The sequence below is a fragment of the Scomber scombrus genome, chromosome 4 (assembly GCF_963691925.1).
Source record: "Scomber scombrus chromosome 4, fScoSco1.1, whole genome shotgun sequence".
NCBI classification, from domain to species: Eukaryota; Metazoa; Chordata; class Actinopteri; order Scombriformes; family Scombridae; genus Scomber; species Scomber scombrus.
The window spans coordinates 15,908,705-15,926,013 of NC_084973.1; the positions used below are offsets into that span (position 1 = coordinate 15,908,705).

General features: G+C 40.1%; 2 protein-coding genes across 2 annotated transcripts; one reads left to right on the top strand and one right to left on the bottom strand.

Moving 5' to 3' along the window:
- The first annotated feature begins 1,139 nt into the window (after positions 1-1,139).
- On the top strand, positions 1,140-10,861 carry sart3 (spliceosome associated factor 3, U4/U6 recycling protein). The gene is made up of 19 exons (XM_062417985.1): positions 1,140-1,337; positions 2,617-2,743; positions 2,845-2,949; positions 3,036-3,220; positions 3,592-3,697; positions 4,256-4,380; positions 4,486-4,641; positions 5,023-5,161; positions 5,292-5,399; positions 5,502-5,579; positions 5,677-5,735; positions 6,565-6,674; positions 6,788-6,900; positions 6,994-7,070; positions 7,157-7,328; positions 7,441-7,883; positions 7,964-8,116; positions 8,255-8,442; positions 8,543-10,861. Exons 1-19 carry the CDS (start codon positions 1,140-1,142, stop codon positions 8,709-8,711), a joined length of 2,811 nt encoding a protein of 936 aa, XP_062273969.1. The 3' UTR covers positions 8,712-10,861.
- A 107-nt stretch (positions 10,862-10,968) lies between these two features.
- Positions 10,969-13,962, bottom strand: ficd (FIC domain protein adenylyltransferase). The gene is made up of 2 exons (XM_062417986.1): positions 13,396-13,962; positions 10,969-12,526 (listed from the first exon to the last, which is right to left on the bottom strand). Exons 1-2 carry the CDS (start codon positions 13,664-13,666, stop codon positions 11,445-11,447), a joined length of 1,353 nt encoding a protein of 450 aa, XP_062273970.1. The 5' UTR covers positions 13,667-13,962; the 3' UTR covers positions 10,969-11,444.
- Positions 13,963-17,309: the final 3,347 nt, after the last annotated feature.

Consider the following 17,309-nt stretch of genomic DNA (forward strand, 5'->3'; position numbering starts at 1 on the left):
CCTGCTTAGTAGATTAACATTTTACACTATTTTAACACTTTTATTTAACACAATTTTACATATAATACATATTGGAGTCATTGATTATAAGACTAACATGTGACAATGTGTAGGCCCTACATGAATATTAAATAAAATACTTCCTAAAAATTAGATTAACAAGAAGGCAGATATGGCCGGACAATGTTAAGAAAGGATTGAGTGTAATGAACAGTGATACCGTTCTAACAGATATTCATCTCGGAATGAAAGCACATCCAATTGAGCCCTGAGTACATCTCCCGACATAAGGCATTGCGAAAATAATTCTGCCTCGATATCTATCGGATTGCGAAGAAACGGACAACCCATGTCTGGCAGCTTGCTGTCTGGCAGGTGGGAGGAGACAGGTAGAAACTCCGGGTTTCTTACAGAAAACCTGCCAGCGAGCAGGTTATTTTCACAGAGTCAGTTACCATGGTGACTGACTCAGAGTTTCAGTTACCTCTCTTTCTGGAACGGATAACACGGAGTTTCCCTCATCTCAGGGTTAACTTACTCTGAGTTTTCACATAACCCGCTTTCTGGAATACCCCCCAGGTCTAATGTGTTTTGGGTGGATAATTATCAGTGAAATCGCCATTTATCATTTAAGCAAAATAAAGGTTTTAAAAATCTGAAACCGTGTTTTAATGAGTCTCTGGAGTCTCCTTGTTAATTTTGACTACTGTATTCTAGATGAGGGAAAAAAGCAATGAAACCACCTTTACTTCTTCCCCTCTTCTACAAGCAAACTAAAGGTCCCATAAATCTTAAAGTTGGGTTGAACAACGTATGCTTTCGCTTCAATATTTGACACTCTTTCATAAGTATTAAATAACAATACTAACGTTTATCTTAGCGTTGCCCTTAACTACCAAACGGAGGCTAACTTCACTATGGTGACGATGAACGGAAATCAACGAGTGAGCATGGCCACTAAAAGGAAGAGCAGCTTTTGTTGACAAACAAGTGCAGAAGCTGTGTCACCGAAGAAGGAGCGCCTCCTAGCGGCCAACACTGTCAGCTGCACGTCGCTGGATCCACGGTGAGTCCAGCCACAGACTCCGCCTCGCTTGTTTTCGGTTTTGTTACCAGGCAGACAGACAGCTTTCTCCAACATGGCAGCGTCAAGCAACGCAGAGCAAACGCAGTTGCAAGATATGGAGGAGGAAAATGCAGGGATGGAGGAGAGAGAGATGGAGTCGGACGACGACGAGGAGGGTATGGGAGTAGAACATTCAGACGAAGAAGAAGAGGACGACTCGTCGGAAGATGAGAAGGAGAATGAAGCCGAAATTCAGCGGCTGGAGGAGCAGGTAAATTAGCCGAGCAGCTAACGAGAATGAATGGGTGGTAAACAGAGTCAGTAACAAGGAGTCAGCGGCGTTAACACTACGAGCTGCTCTACCCCGAGCTTAAACAGAGACTGAATATCAGCTGCTGGTGTCCTTCATAATTAAAGGAGCGCTTTTGATACGACGTCATTCATATATTAGCCATCGTGATTAGCCGTCCTGCTAACAGATTGCTACACGCGCCTTTTGCTCTCCCAGTACAGCGTGACGTAACCGCCCGTAGCAGCGGGCTTTAAGTGTGTATTAAGTACGAAATGTTGTACCAACTTATTTAAGGGGTCACTTTTGTAGCTAAATGTGTGATAAAGCGATGGACCGATAACGTACCATCAGAGTATATGAGTGAATCTGATTCAGTGATACGTCGTAGTTCTTCCTCCAGACTGCACAGTACCTCCCACTCCCACTAAAATGACTGATGCTGTCCATACTATGTTAATCCCAGGAACATTGCACACCACACACACACACACACACACACACACACACACACACATATATATATATAATCTCAGGAACTTCCGCATATTGCACATTTATTTACACAGTATTTTATTTTATGTATTTTATCACTTTCACCCTTGAAGGAGATCAGTAAAGATACATCTTTTCCTATCGTATTTTACCAACACTCAAGTTGCTAGTTTATTATATGCACACAACGTTAAAACTACTACTGTGTAATGCACAGTTATACATTTATGAAAGTGGCTGTTTCATTGTTTTAGGGAGGCATTGATTTAACTGCATGGTCATTTTGGTGGCTGTAGTTTGTGGTGCAGTTCAACTGTTTGACATTAGTTTAAGAGATCTGATACTATTTGGTCTGTCCTCACTGGTATCAGTGTTGTGGGTAAAATATTACAAACACCTTCACAGCAAAGGGATCAAATCCTGTTTAAATCCGTTTCAACTGAACATTATAACCATAAAGGTAAGGTTTATTGCATGCTGTTGTATTAGACTGCTCTCCGTAAGTGTTAGCTGAGTAGATCTAATGATCTACCAACTGAGTGTTGAAAGCTGTACATATTGGACCATTTTGGTTGTATTTGTGTAAATTGTCAAATAAACTGGATTGATAATGTCATGATTTAAGTTGCATGAGATAACATTTTCTTTGGTAGTGAAATTGAATCACTGCTGAATGAATACTGAAGAACAATTAGTTAACTAAAATATACAATATTTAATTATGTTTTAAATGTTTTAATCCCTCTTCATCTTTTTGTGTTTTCAGCTGTCAATCAATGCTTTTGACTACAACTGCCATGTGGATCTCATCAAGCTATTAAAGCAGGAGGGAGAGCTTATCCGTCTGCGAAAAGCAAGGCAGAAGATGAGTGAACTTTTCCCACTTACTGAAGGTTAGTGTATTTCTAAAATAGTTTGGGGGTCAGAGGATTCAGTTTTACAGCAGCCCTATGTTATTTGTGCAACTGAAACCACATTTTGTTTAATCCTGCAGAGATTTGGTTAGATTGGCTCAAGGATGAGATCCGCCTGACTGAGGAGGAGCCAAACCGGGAGAAAGTCTATGAACTTTTTGAGAAAGCTATAAAAGATTACATCTGTGAGTGCATCACACCAGTTACTGCCTTTAATATGACATGCAGGTATTGCACATCTTAACTTTTGATTCCTTGTTTTTACACCCAGGCCCAGATATCTGGCTTGAATATGCACAGTATTCGATTGGTGGCATGGGCTCACCAGGTGGGATAGAAAAAGTGAGGTCTATCTTTGAGAGAGCCTTAACAGCTGTGGGCCTTCACATGACCAAGGGACAGACGGTGTGGGAGGCGTACAGAGAGTTTGAGAACGCCATTCTATCCACAGTACAGGTTTGTGTTTCCCTCACTAGTCATTGTCAGCTGTCAGACATTCACACTTCAATGACAAAAATATGCCAGTGAAAAACTGATTGTGAAATTAAGACACAATTTCTGTAAATAGGAATTAGTCAGTTGTTAGATTGAACTTAATCTACTGTCGTTATTAAACATGTCATACTTTAATATAGCCGCAGGCAATATAAGTTTCTGTCATGTTAATGTTATATCAAAGCTTGCGTCTGAATTAAAATCCACTCACTTCAATCAGAACAAAAAACACACTTTCATATGCTGAATTTGTATTGAAATCCTTTGATGCTCGAATAAACAGGCATTTGCTGAATTTTGACGTTCATTTTATCTCCTGCCTTCTCTCTCAGCCTCCTCCTGGCAGGATTCCCAGCCGTGAGGAGCAGGAGCTGCTGAACACTCAGCTTGAACGCATCCATACACTGTTTCGCCGCCAGCTGGCCATCCCCTTAATGGGTAAGGAGGCTGCCTCTGCTGTCCAGACAGGCATTGAGGGCCATATGTCATAGTGCACCTGGAAAATTGTGAATGACCTCATTTAACAAGATAATGCTGCCTTGTCTAATAAGTTGAGTGCGGCACAGTTGTGAGGGAGCTTTTTAAATGCTTTACAGATTTAGAGAGATAAAACTCCAGGTCGCATTGCACAGTCTGATCAAGCTTTCAGTTTGTAGCAGGGATGGATGAAAGAGAGCCAGATGGTCTGTTATTGTGTCTTTTTTTTACTTGCCCAGCTGAACGAACACCAGGGGCATTTCTGTAATGTTTATAATCCTGTCTTATCTGAACTTTTTACTTGTTGAATTGTTCGGACAGAGGAAAGGTAGCATACTTAAAACATTCTCAAATTGAAACATTCCTGCAACACAGAGTCACCTGACTTAAAATGCATACTTCTTAATGTTATTCTTTTACGTTCTTTAAATATGAGCAGTATGCATCTTTATCGGTAGTGTTGTAAAAAAGGAAAAGTGTCTTTTAATTTTGAGAAATTGAACGCTGTTTCTTTTTTAGACATGGAGGCCACCTACGCAGAGTATGAAGAGTGGTCTGACCAAGGGGTGGCAGAAACAGTCGTACATCAGTACAAAAAGGCTTTGCAGCAGATGGAGAAGTGCAAGGCCTTAGAGGAGCCACTGGTAACTGACTTCTGTTGATAATTCTCACTTCAAACGTATCTTTTACGTATCACTTTCAATGTTATTTACAACGCACATGATACTTATACTGTTGTCCTTTTGCAGCTGGCTGCAGAGCCTCCTAAGCTGACGGAGTATCAGACCTACATCGACTTTGAACTGAAGGAGGGTGACCCACCCCGGGTCCAGATAACCTTCGAACGAGCTCTGGCCGAGAACTGCCTGGTACCAGACATGTGGGCAAAATACAACACATATCTCGTGAGTATTGAGCTTGGTGGAGTCTATTATTGGCTCCCACTTTTTTCATGTCATTTTCTCCCAGCTTTACTGCTCTAAAACTAGATAATAAACAGATTCATCAAGATGATAATTATTATTATTAATTTTTATTTTACTCATCCTGTACGAGTAAAATAATTCCAGTAAAATGTTATCTAATCTTTATTGTATTGGAATTTGTCATCACACTAGCTATATCTTCTATTGAGAAAGTGGGTTTTAAACCTTCAGTTCATTATTTAGTAAATATTTAATAGAGGTGTATATTATACAGAAGCATTGTGTTACACTTGCAAGTATTACACTTTCAGTTTAAGATCATTTAACCTTGTTGTTGTCTGTTTTCTCTGGACTCTACAGGACCGTCAGCTGAAAATCAAAGACCTGGTTATTTCCACTCATGAACGTGCCGTCAGAAACTGCCCCTGGACCATGGGTTTGTGGAAGAGCTACCTGCTGGCTCTGGAGAGGCACGGGGCTGATCATCAAACTGTCTCAGGTAAGCAGTGTGATCTGTTAAAATGTTGGAGTGCCATATCTTAAATGTATTGGTGGAAATATCCCAGGCCATATTTTGTATATTGCATCTTGCTTGGTATTATCATGTAGTCTCTTTGTCTTCCTCACAGATGTTTTTGAAAAGGCACTGAATGCAGGTTTCATTCAAGCGACAGATTATGTGGAAATTTGGCAGGCATACCTTGACTACCTGAGGAGACGTGTGGATTTCAGCAAAGGTGAGAGCTTTTCTGTGCCTGAAGACAGAATTGATCTTTGTGTTTGGAAATTCATTGGATTCACACATTTTACTCTTGCTGATGGCATTCTCAATTTTTCAGAGTCCAGTAAAGAATTAGAGGAGTTACGAGGATCCTTCACTCGATCTCTGGACTACATGAAACAAGATGTTGAAGAAAGTAGGTGGATCCTCCTCTGAGTTACTTTTGTGTCGGTGTTCTTGTTTTTTTTTTTTTTTTCTTTCTCAGTTTTACTCATTGTGTTGTGCTTCTGTAGGATTTGGCGAAAGTGGAGATCCTTCCTGTGTCATAATGCAGATCTGGGCAAAGATAGAGGTAAGCGTTGTTACTATGACGACCATTTTCAAGTGTTTGACTTATGCTGTGAATCATGTTTAACTCTGTGTTTAAATCTGTTTCTTGTTTCTTAATTTTATACATTTATTTTGTGTTTTTTTCAAGAGATAGAGCAAAAATTCATGGTTGTGTAAAAACTGACCTGAATATGGCGTCACATGACAAAGACAATGAGCTCGTAAATATAAGAGCTTAAAGGACCGGTGAGTAGGATTTAGTGGCATCTACAGACCTACAGTGGCTACAAAACTTGGAAGGCCCTCTCTAGAGTCAGTGTTTGGTTTGTCTGTTCTGGGCTACTGTAGGAACATGATGGGCTCTGTTGAAGAGGACCTGCTCCCTTTGTTAATATAAAAGGCTCTACTGTAAAGTAATGGTAACACAATGATTCTTGTTTTCAGTGATTATAAACTAATTAAAACACACTTATATTATATTCCATTTCTGACAAGTGTGTTTCACTAGATGCCACTAAATTCCACACACTGCACCTTTTAAGTACATACAACTGCTCTATTTCTTGTTATATTTCCAAATGACCTTGAAACATAATGAGATTACTACTAAAGACGCATTGAGATGCATGTTAAAGGACTAAAGGTCCAGTTACTAAACAAAAGCAGCATAACTGTGACCATTTTTGTTAAATTTCACTTTTATTAATAATTATGATAATTACAAACAAAAACATTTTCCCATATGTTATACTTTATTTGATTTATTTCGGACACATCTGCAGTTTTTTATCAATCATGAATGATAATGAACATCTTATCATTTTTTTCTTTTCTTTTTTCCTACCGACCAGGCCCTCCACTGCAATAACATGCAAAAAGCCAGAGAACTGTGGGACATCATCATGACAAAAGGGAACGCCAAATACGCCAACATGTGGTTGGAGTACTATAACCTTGAAAGGTTTGTTAGTGCTTATCTTGATGGAAGAAAAAATTAGAATTTAAATGCTAATGTGTTTGTTAGCTATAACCATGTTTTATGCCTGTATTTATTCATTTTTTCCTCATCCTCAGATCGTACGGAGATGCTGTCCACTGTCGCAAAGCTCTTCACAGAGCAGTCCAGTGCACCTCAGACTACCCAGAGCACGTGTGTGAAGTCCTGCTCACCTTTGAGAGGGTGGAAGGTGAGTCCCCACATAAAGTAAACTTGAACAAAACAATCTATGAGATTTTCATGAATTACAGTTTTTCTGTCCATTCTGTGTCCTCACCTACAGGTTCTCTGGAGGACTGGGATGTGGCAGTGCAAAAGACAGAGACCCGGCTGAACAGGGTTAATGAGCAACGGGCAAAGGTAGGAGCACATATCAGCTTTGTACTGGGAAGGTGTATCATTTAGCTGCTGTTGGCTCATATAACCAGCTTCTGCCCATCTGTTAGGTGGCTGAGAAAGAAGCCAACCTGGCTCGCCAAGACGGAGACAGAGCTGAGCAACGGCGAAAGACCAAGGCAGAAAAGAAGGGTCAGAAAAAGGGTCATAAGGAGTTTCGACCCAGGGAGAAGAGGAAAGCAGAGCAGGATGATTATCACAATGAATGGAAAGAAGACTCAGGTATATAAAATACTTCATTTGAAGGATGTAACTATTTAGTTTTGAGAAAAACATAAATGTCATATCATCAATAATGCATTTCCTAATCTCTTTCTCTCTGTGACACAACAAGCCCCCAAAAGGCACAGAGGAAACAAGGACCAAACTGCAGAAGAGTGTATGGAGACAGAGACAGGACTGTCTGGGAGGAATGCTCCCCCCGGCTATAAGCCTACTCCACCTAGCGTTAAAAAAGCCCAGGAGGCTGCCGCCCAGAAGCAAAACGACGACAAGCCTGAGCTCCGAAACGATAACAGCAGTGTGTTCATCAGTAATCTGGCATACACCCTGGAGGAGCCTGAGGAAAAACTCAGGACGCTGTTTGAGCCCTGTGGCCCTATTAATCAGATTCGCCCCATCTTCAGCAACAAAGGGGGCTTCAAAGGCTACTGCTACGTACAGTTTGAAGCCCCGGTGTCAGTCCCTGAAGCCCTGAAGCTGGATAGACGAGAGGTGGAGGGCAGGCCCATGTTTGTGTCACCATGTGTAGACAAAAACAAAAACCCTGACTTTAAGGTAATATGGACACAAATTGTTTTTTTTTTTGTTTTTTTTTAACGTGCAATACCACTGACCACTTCACATGTGTCCTATAGGTGTTCAAATACAACACATCTATTGAGAAACAGAAAATCTTCATCTCTGGTCTGCCATTCTCCTGCACTAAGGAACAACTGGAGGAAATAAGCAAAAAATATGGCACCGTTGTAGAAGTTCGTCTGGTCACGTATCGCTCAGGAAAACCCAAGGTGAGACTTAAGGTGTCCTATAGTGTCCAGATGTTCAGCTAAAAATAGTCATCTTAATTACGCTAATCATCACCGCAAAGTCTGGGTCCAGAATCTGTTATTGATGTATTAACCATCTCTTGCTTTGCGGCTCTGCAGGGTCTGGCATATGTTGAGTTTGCAGATGAAACTCAGGCTTCTCAGGCAGTACTGAAAATGGATGGTATGGAGATAGAGGGCAACAAAATCTCTGTTGCTATAAGTAACCCTCCTCGCAGGAACATGATGGATAAACCTGGTTCCAGCAGACCCATGACAGACCTGATGCCTCGACAGGTCTATGGCTCGTAAGTTTGCACTGTAGTATCATACCAGCTGAAAAGTTGTCTCACCCAAGGGAAATAAAAGAATAAAATATTTATTTTTTTTTGTTGTTTTTTCCCTCAGGAGGGGTAGAGGACGCACCCAGCTCTCATTACTCCCTCGTTCCCTGCATCGACAAAGTGCTCCTGTAAGCAAAGTGGAGAACGGGAATGCAGCAACAGCAGTGAACACAGCCGGAGAAGCAAAGCCTTTGTCAAATTCAGACTTTGCCAGGATGATTCTCAATAAGTGAAAGGATGAGCGAGAGAATCCCGACCGCCCTCACACTGAAAGCCATCTTGTGTCCTTACAAATTAGTGTTGGTGATTCTTCTGTACTCGGTTACCGGACTTCCCTTTAATCTCAGTCTTGTTCTCATCATCCGTTCTGCGAGATTGCCTTAATCGCAGAGCTCCTGCCCTCCGTCACAAAATCTTTTTCAACCAACATCACAGTGACTTTTGACCGGTGTGAAAGATAGTTTTTGTTGTTGCTGCTGCTGGGTGGTTTTGAAGGTGGCTGGCAGGCTATTTTATAAAAAGTGTATAATATTGGTGTGTAAATATATTGTATCTAAATTGTTGGCCTCATGTTGCAAAGTGTCTTCTTTTGTGGTTAAATGTGAAGGGATATGACAGAGGCTTATGGGAGAGTATTTTTTTAAATATTCAAAACAGCCAAACTTGAGTGTTGTTTAAGAAGGTATATACAAACACTCAGATGTGGTGTAATATAGTTGGTGTGTGTATGTGTGCGAGTGTGTGTGTGTGTGTGTGTACATAAATTGGATGTGCTACAGTGATAAAAAAAGACATTCTTCAAATGTTTTAGGAAACATTTTGGGATTTTTGTTGTGCAACTTATCTTTACCTCTGAGGACTAAACTAACAATGACTCTATACAGCAATGTATTTAGTTTTTTACACAACACCATCTCTGAGTTAACATTAGCTGTTAACGGTGTTATGGTTCTATGGAGTACCTCCAGTGTGTCCAGCAAGATAATATTAGTTGTCTACTTGTCTGTAGGGAAGTTATCACTTTGCTCTATATAACAACTGCCCTATGTGTTAATGCTTGATGTGGAGTTAAAGATTATTTACAGAGGTTCTCTAAGTAAACTGTCATGATTTATGTTACTTATTACTTGTAACGGTTAATGTAACCTTTCAAATTAGGGGACAAACATCCATCAAATCACCACATTGTTTTAGATATCATTCTGTTTCATTTGGTGGGCATAGAGAAAGAGATTCAGACCATATTCCCTTCACACTAAGAACGCACAGATCTTATTGGCTGCCTTGGTGGCTGGACATCTGCTTTTATCTGTGCTTTAATTTGATTTACATAAAGTGATTTGAGCACGAAAACATGTGCTCAACACTCCTTAAGATGGTTTAAAGCTAAATGATTTAACTTTTGACTACAAGTGTTACATTTAAGAAGGTGGTTTAACAGTATTACAAATAGTGACTCTGTAATGTCAGTTACACCACAGCATCTACCTAAAGTTGGCTAACATTAGCCACCACACTGGTCAGACGAGCAGCAGCAAAACTATTGTGTACTAAACTGTACAAAGGTTCATTTTTATTTCTCATGAATTCATCTTGTTCATAAGAAAACAGTTTTTTTTCTTCTTTCAAAAACTTGCATAGTCTCACTTTAAGGTGTCAATAAGATGCTTGAGCTCAGACACTCAGAGAAATAGACAGAAAAAACACTGAAAATGAATCCTTAACTCCTTTACAAACTGACACCCAAGTAGTTTTATAAATGTGCTTTCTTCATGCGTGTTCAGTAGAGTTGATCTCACTGAATTAACTTCAGTCATTAGGCGGACCAGTTAGCTGACATATCCCAAGTATTCTGGGAAATTAGGCTATTTCTATCATGTACATGTATTAAGTTCTGCAGCTCCTTCACTACAAGAGAGAATCTATGCAGTTTTTCCATCTCATGTGTGGTGTTGATTAGATTTAGTATAGCAGTTCACACTTCACTTGTATAGTCTGGATAAGTTTGTGTACATAGTGTTCAGTGTTAAAAGGTCACCATAGTTTGTAACAAATGTATACGTTTTCAAAACAGATGGAATACAAGCTATATGTATTACTCTCACCACAGTGGCCTAATCTAAAAAAAAAAAATCTAAATATGTTGGTCTCTAAAAGTCACCTCCTGTTTCATGTGAAATACTCCAATGTGCTGTGTTTTTCTTTTGTTCCATTTATGCAGTCAGCTTCAGTTTGGTAGAGAGGTGAATAATAAATGGCTGTTTTGTTTTGTTTGTTGAATCACAATATTTATTTTCTTGCTTGTTTCCTTATCCAGCCTTTCATACTTTGTGTTTTGGAGTACTGTTAAAAAAAAGTCATGCCATGTTCTTATTTTCCTGGTCTAAAACTTGTTTTAATAAATACATGTAAATGAACTTTAATCCCACTTATGACTCTGACAGCTTTGATTTTTCCAGACAAGTTTATGACCTCAAGACACACTGAAAGTTAATAGAACACTTTTATTTTAAAATAAAATAAATAATCAAATACCAGAAAGTGCTTTACAGTGTTATGACACGTCTCCTTTATCCCAAAGTTCAACTGAAAGCCCACATTACCCACCCCTGTACACAATGTCATGAGTAGAATCACTGAAGAATTGAAGTCAAACATGATACGAAAGCTTTACATCACCAGCAGTCAAAACTTCAGATTTGATTCTGATGCAGTTAGAATATGGTTGAATACTGAAAGTGGGAAACTGGTTTCATGTTCTATGATAGCAAACCCAAGTTCGGCAAAACCAGATTTCTATTAAAGAGGATTTAGCAGGTAAGAGGTGGAAAGTGTTCTTGCAGCAGGAGTTGAGAGTAAGGCCGAGTAACAAGGCAATTCAACTAAAGTACGGTTGCCATTAAAGAGTCTTTAAATTTGTGAAAAACTTGCTCCCTCGTGCTTCCTTTTTCCACTCCATCTCCAAATCAGTTGTGGACTGGGATAGTCTGTTTGCAGTTAGGACAGGCCTGGTCCTGTCCGGCTCCCGGCAACCCCACAGCGTGCTCTGTTGTAGAAATCAACAAAGTGTCCAAAGTCATCTCTGTACATTTGGCTATAAAGCGGATGAAAGGACGTACATCTCCCTCATTGGCTGTGTCCAGAGCTGCGTAGTATTCAGCCCTTTGTTCTTTCCGAATAGTGATGGGCGGGTATCGCGCCTGCATGAGCACAAGGTTCATTAGCAGCCGTGATGTGCGTCCGTTGCCGTCTACAAACGGGTGCACATACACCAGTTTGTAGTGGGCGAGAGCTGCGTACTCCACAGGGTGCAGCTGCAGGGCCTCCTCAGAATTGAGCCACTGAATCAGCTCCTCCATGTGTCGCTGCAGGTCCCGAGGGTGGGGCGGGATGTGGTGGCCCACAAACACCTGACTAGTGCGCAGCCTCCCTCCCTCCACAGGGTCTACATAGCCGAGGACTCGCAGGTGAATCTCCAGGATGTCACTGACAGTCATGGCTCCTGTTCTGGACAAAAGAGTGGTGTTGATGTATTTCATTGCTGCATCCACACCGATGGCCTCGTTCTGCTCTTGCAGGCTCTTCCCGGGCACTGCGTATCGTGTCTCGATGATATGGCGGATCTCAGATAGAGTGAGCGTGCTGCCTTCAATGGCCACTGTGTGGTAAATGTGGTGGTAGTAGGTTTCCTCCATCACTCGTCGGAGTGCAGAGTTGCCTTTAGGAATGGACATAAGCCTGCGCACTTTACTGTCAATAATGCCAAAGTGACGCTGGTCAATCTCCTCCACCAGCGGGAGAGTTCTGTCTCGGCTGACCAGAGCCCTCTCATTGCACGGGGAGATGGTCAAGGCTTTGGTGTAGAGGTGGTCCGCCTGGACGACATCTTTCTCCTCCTCCAAAATAGTCCCCAGCTCTGTTAGGGCATCCACAAAATCTGGATTCATACTGAGTGCGTGCACCAGCAGCTTGTGGGCCTTCTCCCTCTTCCCCACCTTCTTCATCTCCAGAGCCTGCTGCAGCGCTGCTTTGGCCTCCAGCTTCATCTCTGCAATCAGAACACGAGACAGCGTCAACTCTAACACTGATGAAATGGAACTGGGTTTGGCTGATAATGACAATAAATGTAACAATTTCCTGTAGACCTTATTCCAATGAGGATATATATAATGATATTTTGAAAACTCAGTTATAGATAATGTTAAGACAAACTAGAATAGTCATTTTCAAGTACTTTAGAAAAGATTCAGTAAAACTAATATTTGATAATATCCCAATAAACAGCGAAAATGATAGATTATAAATTATATGAATAATCTCTTGATTGTGATTATGATTAATCAATTGATTGTTTGGGTTATGATGGTATATGTTCCGTCAGTTTGCAAGAGCTCAAAGTTTTTCTGTTTAGTTTGGCCAACAGTCCAAAACCAACAGAAAATGCATAAAACCATCATATTAAGAAGCTGGAAACAGAGAATATTTGGCATTTCCCTTGAGTCATTTCTGCACTAAATGATACATATAGTATATACACAGTACAGCAAACTGCCCTGCCTCAGTCCTGACAGCAATGATTTAACAAAAGGCAAATGATGTGAAAATGTGAATTGGTTTACTGCAGTCTTCAGTAGGAGGCTTTTGTTTTGTTCAAAATCTGAAGCACAATACAGAGCTATCTAGCTGTTCTGCTTCCCACTGTACAGAAAAACAACAAACATTTGATTTGTGTTGCTGCTGCAGTAAAAAAAAAAAAAAAAAAAAAAAGAGACAAGAAAAACTCCACTTTTTCATTCAAGTCTCAAGCAGTATTATCAAGTGCTTATTTATGCTGAGCTGAGCGCCTGTGTCATATGGACTGTAACATATGGTACTGAATTAAACTGAATTTACTGAGTCAGTTTTGCTTGTTTGTACCTTTGCTCGGCTTAGACCTCTGAGGCAGCAGATCAAGAGCAGTGAAGGGGACAGTAAGGCTGGTTGACTGCACCGTTGGAGTTTGAGGGGGGCTCCCCCACAGCTGACAGCGGAGCTGGGCGATGCCCTTCAAGGTGACACAGCACCGGTCCTCCACCCCGACCAGAGGCATGAGGAGGACCACCAGGGACCCGAGGAGGACACAAAGCACTGGGCCCCATCCTCCCAGGACCCTGCCGCTGGTGTATCGCCACACCGTCACAGCAGCCATTATGATGCAGGGTTAAATGCTCCATCCTCTGGGAACGTGGCACCCCATCTATTTCCAACCCAGCTAGGAGAGCCCAGGGTCGGCTGACAGGAGGGAAAACACCGCAGACATGACCGCTGTTACTAACTAACTACTCAGCGCTCAGTAATAACTTCTTCCGCTTGTATGTTAGCTAGCTAACGCTGAGTTAACTCCGTTCTCTGATGGACTTATTTAACAGCTGCTCCGACACTAAACAACCTGTAAACTAAAGATTAGACAGCAGCTGATTTGTTACCGGATAAATACACATCATCGACTTCCTCGGTCTGGACTTATGAACATGCTACAATCTCATTGGTCAGAATCATATTGAAGAACGGCGTTGATTGGCTGAAACGCAGCAATACAACGGATGGTTCGTAATGGTCTGTGATTGGATGAGACATGTGCTGCCCATAATATAAATATATATAAATACATATGACATTACTATATATGTCACAGCCCTATTTTTTTGCAAAAGTACTTTGCATAAATATTTGCCCTTTTCCAGAAAAAAATCCTGTAAATCATTGTCTGAACCAAAAAAACAAAAACAAAAAAAAGGCATAACCCGTGAGGTAGAAGATGTCTTCACACTCTCTGTGATTAAGACAACTTTCAACAGTATTTGGAGATGTCGTTTGCAACTGACAGTAGGTAAGAGATTGCAGTAGTTAGATTAAAGTTTATATATATATGTATGTATATATAAACTAGGGCTGCACGATATGGACAAGTTATTGTATCTCGATAATGAAGCCAAATATCTCGATATCGATACGATATACGTTATGACTATGATTTCACACATGTTTAAAATGTAAAGTGTAGCAACAGTGAAAATTAAGCATTCTTAAACAAAACAGCATAATAATACCACACTCATTTTGCACTCATCATATAGTGTGTACATTTGTAAGTCAAATGCATCGTTCTGGTGCACTCTGAGAGCAAAATTTAGTTGGAGATGAGTTGTTCTGAATTATCATGGTTTGCTCATTCATTATGAAAGGACTGAAATCTTTATTATAACTGTGCACCCTATGGTAGTTATAGCTACCATATTAACACATTGAGGGCGCACATTATGATTGAAATAGTCTTAAACAATGGAATCATTTATCTTATAAATATGTAATGCATGCAGGAACTAAAGAATTATTTGTTTTTGCTCTGACAACTTTATTTCGTCATTATGTAGGTGCCTGCAGTTGTCATTCCTCCATCCTCTAAATGCAAGTCTACTATGACACAGAAGAGGGCAGCATTGCTCTGCATTGAAAATATAGTCATAGTGGAGCACACACACTGAGGACTGCAGTGGCTTTGTTTACACTTAAAGTCCTGTATCAGTATATATTACATTTGATTTATTTGGATCCCCATTAGCCATCACTAAAGTAGCAACTACTCTTCCTGGGGTCCACACAAGTAATCATAATCATATCATAATCACATAACAATGCAAAATAATAGTGTAATCAAAATCCAAGGCAAATGGGAGTAAAATAACAGCAAACAAACAAACAAACTCTGAAAACAAAAAACAATGAATCAACAGCTATAAAACTACTATTAACTAAAATAATGTCAACAAGTACCCACACTAGATCTAAATAGTCAATAAAATGTTTGATGCAACTCCGAAGTGATGGCATTACCATTAAAACCAGTGTATAGTGACTTTTAAAATAAATAAAATGAAATAAATAAATTTTCCTCATCAGTGATCATATAGTCAGATGTTATGTAGCAGAATGTTTCCTATTTGGAGAGCAGCTGGTGTTCTGTGCCATTAGGTATTTCTTTAAACTCTTTTTAAAATCAGTTTTACTGTTAAATGTGTAATGTCTGATGTCTGATGGCAACCCATTAATCGTGATCTATTCTTATGCCAGCCAGTTTTTGAATGCAGTAAATGGAAATCCATCACTGTCCTGAGCAAGATTTATATTCTCCTTTAAAATCTTCCTAGGCTCCTGTGGGTCAGCCTCACTCTGATAACATTTTGTAATCTTTCATTTCTATTTATTCTTGTTTTTCATGTAATCTGTATCCTGCTTTTTAAGGTTGTGTGTGTTTTATTAAACTATCTATATTTTTACATGTGACCCCTAAACAAAGTGAAATTGTCTTTATAGAAATCACCACCAGCTGTGAACAGCCTGTAGTGAGGATTGATTTCTGGCTGCGTGCCAAAGCCAACACTATCAGACATATCTTGAGCAGATGGGCATGGTGTGCTATCAGCTCTAAATAGCTGATATTCACACACAGCTAGAGCCTCTTCAGCATCACACTGTCGGCACAGACAGTGCAGGCCAAGTTATTAATGAACAACCTTGTAGATGATTGTGTGATTCAGTAGGTGAAATTTTGGATTTTGGATTTGTCATCTCACAGTGCACAAAGTATTCACAGTGTATTGAACATGAGTGTATTGTATTCTAGCTGCACACTCATATTCTAGCTCTGACCCACAGCAATTTCACCTTGGAGCATAATGGAGCAGCCTGTTTGAGTGTACTTGAGCAGCATTATTTCTTTTCTCCTGTTATCCATGCACTCTATCACACACTTCTCAAAAGCTAAAAGAGGCTGGAGCAAGGTATAGAGGCTAAGAGTATGTTTATTCTGAATTTCATTCTGTAAGTAAGAAAAAAAGAAAAAAGGGAAATATTTCATCAGGGGAGATATTTCATCCTCGTCGTCTTGCCAATGATTAACAGTGATGGAAGAAGGACGACTAACTGCTGCCTGTGGGATACATGCACTGTGTTATGCAGGTCTGTGGCTCAAATCTGACTCAGTGGTGTATAATTTTTCCACTTGCACCGAGACAAGTGTAAGTATCTTCCTGGGAAGGAGATTTCACTCCATAATGCATGAAAGCAGGCCTACTGTGCTGTATGTCATGGTTGCAATGTGAAGTAAGAAGAAGGCAAAGCCTTCACAGGTTTTTATTTCCACATGGAGATCCATAGCAAACAAACATGAACAAAACATGATTAAGTCAAGATCTCCCACATCCTAAAGACTACCTAAGATTCCCTTTATGAGCTTGGCTTAGCACTACCAAATAATAATGACAAATGTGTGCTGTAAAATATGCATGTGGCACATAATAAATCAAAGGAAATCAAAATGAGGTAAAAGCTACATGAAGTTGACAAATACTTCTTTTTAGATTTTCTAAATTCAAATTGAAATGGTTGTCAAATGGTTCTAAGTGGCTTTTTAGACAAACTTCTGAATAATCTAAAAACCAAAGCTCGCGGTTCCTTAAAGGTTTGTGGTTTGGAGTCACACTGTGTCCGCAGTAAACCATGTGAACAGTGCACGTGCAAAGTATTAAGTACATGGCAAGAAAACCACACATCTTTAAAATATTAAATTTTGATGACGATTATATGGTTAGAGGGCGAAAATAGGAGCATGTGTATAACTACTAATTATGACACACCTTTCTCCTCACATTTTCAACAGTGGTGAGGCTACAGACAGAATGAGATATACAATACAGTGGACAAAATAATATTATTACCTACTAACATATAATCACACATATCTGTTGAGAAACTGCCTCAGTCCTTCATCGGATGTTGAATCCCGAGCTGTA

What these genes read in the sequence shown, in the direction of transcription:
- ficd (XM_062417986.1), bottom strand. Translation starts at nt 13,666, where the DNA reads ATGGCTGCTGTGACGGTGTGGCGATACACCAGCGGCAGGGTCCTGGGA. An exon ending in GAGGTCTAAGCCGAGCAAAG is followed by an intron (nt 12,527 to 13,395) that starts GTACAAACAAGC and finishes TTCTGATTGCAG; the next exon opens with AGATGAAGCTGGAGGCCAAA.
- sart3 (XM_062417985.1), top strand. Translation starts at nt 1,140, where the DNA reads ATGGCAGCGTCAAGCAACGCAGAGCAAACGCAGTTGCAAGATATGGAG. An exon ending in CCATTCTATCCACAGTACAG is followed by an intron (nt 3,221 to 3,591) that starts GTTTGTGTTTCC and finishes CTTCTCTCTCAG; the next exon opens with CCTCCTCCTGGCAGGATTCC. An exon ending in AGGCCTTAGAGGAGCCACTG is followed by an intron (nt 4,381 to 4,485) that starts GTAACTGACTTC and finishes GTCCTTTTGCAG; the next exon opens with CTGGCTGCAGAGCCTCCTAA.